This window comes from Hyla sarda, chromosome 9 (assembly GCF_029499605.1).
Source record: "Hyla sarda isolate aHylSar1 chromosome 9, aHylSar1.hap1, whole genome shotgun sequence".
Lineage (NCBI taxonomy): Eukaryota > Metazoa > Chordata > Amphibia > Anura > Hylidae > Hyla > Hyla sarda.
Genome location: NC_079197.1, coordinates 14,911,764 through 14,917,763, shown reverse-complemented (window position 1 = coordinate 14,917,763; position 6,000 = coordinate 14,911,764). Strand labels below are relative to the sequence as shown.

The 6,000-nt window shown below is 44.8% G+C and overlaps 1 protein-coding gene across 4 annotated transcripts in view; it reads right to left on the bottom strand.

Annotated features, from left to right (window-relative positions):
• Nucleotides 1-2,877: 2,877 nt before the first annotated feature.
• Nucleotides 2,878-6,000, bottom strand: part of LOC130290700 (torsin-1B-like) — an 18,696-nt gene continuing 15,573 nt past the window's right edge. For 2 of the 4 annotated variants that reach the window (XM_056538685.1, XM_056538688.1), the window contains one exon: nucleotides 2,878-3,572. In XM_056538685.1, coding sequence (XP_056394660.1) covers nucleotides 3,331-3,572 — 242 coding nt within the window. In that variant the 3' untranslated portion in view covers nucleotides 2,878-3,330. The remainder of the gene's footprint in view (nucleotides 3,573-6,000) is intronic. The other 2 variants (XM_056538686.1, XM_056538687.1) reach the window with 1 other exon arrangement.

Genomic DNA, 6,000 nt, shown 5'->3' with positions numbered 1-6,000 from the left:
TTCATTATGCAGTCACTGTATGGTGGTGTTATCCAGTCACTGTATGGTGGTGTTATCCAGTCACTGTATGGTGGTGTCATCCAGTCACTGTACGGTGGTGTCATCCAGTCACTGTACGGTGGTGTCATCCAGTCACTGTACGGTGGTGTTATCCAGTCACTGTACGGTGGTGTTATCCAGTCACTGTACGGTGGTGTCATCCAGTCACTGTACGGTGGTGTCATCCAGTCACTGTACGGTGGTGTTATCCAGTCACTGTACGGTGGTGTCATCCAGTGATGGAAGTGGGTAGAGGAGACTCCATTTTTGTGTTCAAAGACTCCATTTTGTATGAAGACTTGATTATTCTCGGTCTAAGTGACTGTATTCTAACTTTCTTGTGAATTCTATATAACTAACTCCTGAACTTTTGAACTAAGAGAGGATGGGCATCTTATCTTCAAGAATGCAGACACTCTTATCTTTTTCTACCCCAGATGCATCCTTGAAACAATGGTTCATTATATTTGAGCTTAAGCAATGTATATTTTGTATTTAACTTTCTTCTTAATATGTGAAAGATTTATAGTTTTCCTGTGTTTGCACAATGTAAAGCTTACTGAGCATGCCTAATTGAAAATGGGCTATATAAGAAAATACACTGCAAGAGGGCAGACCAGTTTTGCCTTCAGCTGACAGAGACAGCACTTGTGTTTGTGTCGTGATTTTGAATGGCAGGTAGTGTTGGAAGGACCATTGGGTGACTGCAGCCCCATACAGGCTTTCCAAGCACAAATTGGGCATCCGCCGACAGAAGACGTCTCGGCCTTTGGGGTCGAACCTAACACCAGCCACTGTATGGTGGTGTTATCCTGTCACTGTACGGTGGTGTCATCCAGTCACTGTACGGTGGTGTCATCCAGTCACTGTACGGTGGTGTCATCCAGTCACTGTACGGTGGTGTCATCCAGTCACTGTATGGTGGTGTTTGCACTGTCGTTGCCCTCCAACCCCTTCAGGATCTATTTGGCTCTTTTCTTTTTTTGCGCCAAACAGACCCTGAACAACTGACACTGCTGGGTCCTGGCTGATCCCATTCATCTGACTGGGGTCCATCAGGTGTCCAATATTTTACAGAATTTGAACGGAGGAAAAACATCAGTGTGAATGAGCCCTAAACTAAATGTGTAATGGACTGTACCGGCTTGTGGAAACGCAAGAGCTGCACAAAACAGTGCTGTCCCGAGCCCCCTGCTCCCTACATCCTGCCCGAAGTTATGAATAAGCACCGTTTACTTCAATAAAGTCCCCTGAATGGTGAGCGCTGGCTACTGTCATTTTCAAAAATTTTTCTGCCTTCCACATGTGAATTGGCACAGTGCACCACCGCAATCAGGGCAGGTGCAAGAAGTGTAGCATTCATTCCGAGTGAACGTCCAGACTCCTAGTAGTGTATGTGCCGATGCCTGTTCTAAATGTGTAATGGTTTGCAGGATGATTTTTGGCGGCTGTCACGATCACACCCTATCGGTCCAGCCGAGACGCTAGAGAGAGTGTGATGGTGCAAGGGGTAAAGCCACCAGACCTCTGGGTATCCACTACTAGTCCCAGCAAGTCACCAAATTAACCCTTTGATAAACGTGTTACACCAGAGCTGCCTTCAGAAAGGTGAGCTCCTATATTTAGAGATCAAAGACCAGAGATGATTAATTAAACATTTAATCTGATTAAAGGAATCACAGTGCTATGTATAAAATTAACAAATGATACAAAATACAGGTACAAAAATATATAAAAGAGATTGGCAAGACAAGTTCAGAAAACAAAAATGAAGCGTCCTTACAGCATGATGGTATAGCAGTCCTTGTGAGGTAGAGTACAGCTGTTCTTAGGATGGTTTTTCGTTTTTGGGCCACAGGCTCTAGCACCAAATGTTTGTCCAGCATCTCAGTCATATAGTGGATTTTCTGGAGGGAAAACTCCAACCCCCCCCCCCCCCCCCTTTCATCCCACCAAGTGGGGGGCATCTCTCTTCTCTTAGGCTATGAACACACTATGGAATTCCACGAGTGGAATTCCGCGGTGTGAACTTAACATGAGTGTAAACGGGTCTCCGCGAGACCCGTTCACGCTGCGGAATTTCCCCGGCGGACAATTCCGCCGCTGAAATTGTTCCGCGCAAAGAAAGAACATGTTCATTCTTTGCGCGGATTCCGCCAGCACTGCATAGCCGTCAATGGTGACGGCTCAGTGCCCCGCGGCCCCAGCGCCGAAGGCTCCACGGCAGCGGCCGCCAGGCGGAATCTCTGCTCGTGGAATTCAGCGAGCGGAGATTCCGTAGTGTGAACGGGGCCATACACCTTATCTCAAACTTGTTTTTATGATGGGACCAGAGACATCTCATATCCTGTTGCTGCAAAGACTTTTGACTTCAGAAGAAATATGACACAGACAGACAGACCCCCCCCCCCAATGAAACTGGAATACACAAAAACAAATACACAGTCTGAATGAACCCTCACCCATGCCTTAGATTATAAATTATATACAAATACAATTATAATACACATATAGGATTCCTCAAGTTACAATATTAATTGGTTCCAGGACGACCATTGTATGTTGAAACCATTGTATGTTGAAACCAGAACTCTATGGAAACCTGGTAATTGGTTCTGAAGCCACCAAAATGTCATCCAAAAATAGGAAAAGGTGAGGATTAAAGAAAAATAAATAGATAAAGCAAATCCTTCCATATAAAAGTAAGGAAGATCTGCTGGGAGATGTAAATCATTCTATGTCAGTGTTTTCCTACCAGGGTGCCTCCAGCTGTTGCAAAACTACAACTTCCAGCATGCCCGGACAGCCGTTGGCTGTCCGGGCATGCTGGGAGTTGTAGTTTTGCAACAACTGGAGGCACCCTGGTTGGAAAACAAAGGTTTATGTAGAGGACAGGAGCTTCTTCAGGGTCCTATACAGTACACACAGTGTCCCAAATGGAGCCGCCCTTACTTGGTGTCCAAAAGAGAAGCTAACTTGTGCACAGGTAAAGAGTAGTACAGAACTTGTAGTTCCTCCCTGTACTGTAGGGGGCGCTACCAGACACCAGTCAGTGCATACACTTCAGTAATACAGGTGATTTACCAGTAAAATGCCAATTCTGATTGGTCAATTCCTCCAGTTGTGACACGTTTCACAGATCTGGACTGTCTGTGTATGTTGAGTCTGGTTTCAAGTTACAATGGTCCAGAAGAAAACATTGTATGTTGAAACTATTGTATGTTGAGGCCGTTGTAAGTTGAGGGATCACTGTATAGGATTCCATAATCAGGCCTTGGGCCTGACATCGGCTCATAATAATTTAATTCGTGCAGCCACATTTTTGCAGCCATTTTGAGAAAAAACCTTCTCCTCCCTGGGGTAGTAATCCATGCTTCCGGCAATCCTATCGACAAACGCTTTATCTTCTGTCTTTTCCAGCCGCTGCAGCTCCGCCCTCACGCACATCTTCACATGCTCCAATTCCAGAGGCAGAAACGGCACAAAGACGTCAATAACATTATTGTTAATCAGGTCTGAGTTGTGATATTCACCTATTGATAGAAACAGGCCAAGAAAATTATAATCGGAACAAGCACACACACGCGCGCCATTTCACCCGGCTTTGGCTTTTTTAAGGGTTATTTAGTTTTTTGCTGTTTTTTTTCCAACCCCCTCCATAATTTATTTAAAAAAAAAAAAAAAATTGTCTTATTTTTTGCAAGATGAACTGCATTTTTCAATCGTACTATTTTGAGGTATTAAAGGGGAACTCCGCCCCTAGACATTTTATCCCCTATCCAAAGGATTAGCGGGGCGTAACCGTGCAAGTCTATGAGCGGGGCGTAACCGTGACATCACGAGCCACTGCCCCACATTGCCAGTCATCCGGCACAGAGCGAAGTTTGTTCGGTGCACCGGATGTCTGGGGTACCGCAGCCAAGATCGCGATCCGACATCTTATCCCCTATCCTTTGGATAGGGGATAAGATGTCTAGCAGTGGAGTACCCCTTTAAGGCTAGGTTCACATTGTCGTTTGCATCTGACCCGTTTAGAGTCCAATTGGCTCTTTTTAGTTATAAATTTTTTTAGCCGATCGGACCCTAAAACGGGTTGGATGCATACGGTTACTATCGGGGCCCGACGGACCCCATGCCCCTGCATGGAGTTCGTCGGTCATCCGGTAATTTTACAGGAATTTAGCGGAGAAAAAAATTGTGCATTATTATTATTTTTTTATAAACTCTCTTCCTTCTGGCCAGATTGCCAACGGAGCTCCGAATACCAGAGTCCGACAGCAATGTGAATGAGGCCTAAGAGAATTTACAGTACATGGTCAAACCCGAACCTGATGTCTCGGCCATCGATTTATTTTGTCTACATAAAATAGTTCCGTTTTCACAGAGCTCCAGGTGACTGAAAAATGATGGAGTCAGTCCTATGAGACCTATGGCTGTCCTCCTGGACATTCCCAGGTACCCGGAGCACTCTAAAAACAGAACTACTTTATACAGACTAAAGCAATCAACAGCCAAGCTGTCTGGTCGGGTTCTGCCGCATTTACTGTAAATTTGCTCAACACTAACTCTACTTTTTGTCCATGTTGAATGCTCACTGTTTAATTCGTTCCGCAAATAAGAGGATAATTTACTTTGTAATCCAAAAAGTTGGATCTCCTCCCTTTTCTTTCCTTCTTTTCAGAACTCTAAAGCCCCCTCCCATAGACATGAATGGAGGGGCATGGTGTGATGTCACGAGAGGGCGTGAGCATGATATCATGACCACTGCCTCAGGAAACCAACATTTGTTTAGAATGCCAGGTGCTGCGGGAGATCATCGGGTGGTCCCAGCAGGGGGACCCCTGCGATCAGACATCTTATCCCCTATCCTTTGGATAGGGGATAAGATGTCTAGCAGCGGAGTACTCCTTTAAGGCTAGGTTCACATTGCCGTTCGCATCCAACCCGTTTAGAGTCCGATCTGTTCTTTTTATTTTTTAGCCGATTGGACCCTAAAATGGGTTGGATGCACACGGCTACTACCGGGTCCCGACGGATTCCATTCTCTTGCATGGAGTTCGGCGGTGATCCAGTAATTTTACAGGAATTTAGCGCAGAAAGGAGAAAAAAAATTGTGCACTATTTTTTTTCTCTGCTAAACTCCCTTCCTCCTGGCCAGATTGCCGACCGGAGCTCCAAATAGGAGTCTGTCGACAATGTGAATGAGGCCTAAAGAATTTATGGTAAATGGCCAAACCCAAACATGATGTCTCGGCCATTGATTGCTTTAGTCTTAATAAATTAGTTCTGTTTTCACAGAGCTCCAGGTGCTTGTAAAAGATGGATTCAGTCCTATGAGACCTATGTCTGTATTCCTGGACTTTCCCAGGTACCCGGAGCACTCTAAAAACTGAACTACTTTATAAAGACTAAGGGTACGTTCACATGTACAGGATCCTGTGCAGATTTGATGCACAGGATTTGTAACTGCAGATTAGAAGCTGTGCCCAGTCAGACTGCCGTGACTATCAATTTAGGAGAGAGGAACAGGGAAAAACAGGACGAAAAACACTTGCATGACATTATACATAATAAAACACCAAAAACCAGTAACTTTTTAGTGGGTGGGGTAGGTCACGGTTTTCTTTTAAATATCAAAATAATTGTTACATACAGAAAGACATGCAGCGTTATGTACCCCGAGCCCGGGGTAAAAGTCAGCCTATGTGTCGACAACAAATAATCCTATTTACAATTGATCACTGAGTGATCACTAGAACCCTAAATTTTCCACCCACTAAATTAATTGTGAAACCTAAAATTTTACTTTTAATGCCAACTCATTTAAAACTATCAGTGTATATGTCTCCAGTTGATTGCTGCAATAACACATCTACCCCCCCCCCCCCCCCGACGTTTCACCACAAGCAGTGGCTTTATCAAGGGCTAAAGGGTCAATGGCATGTGATAGAGCTCCGTTTG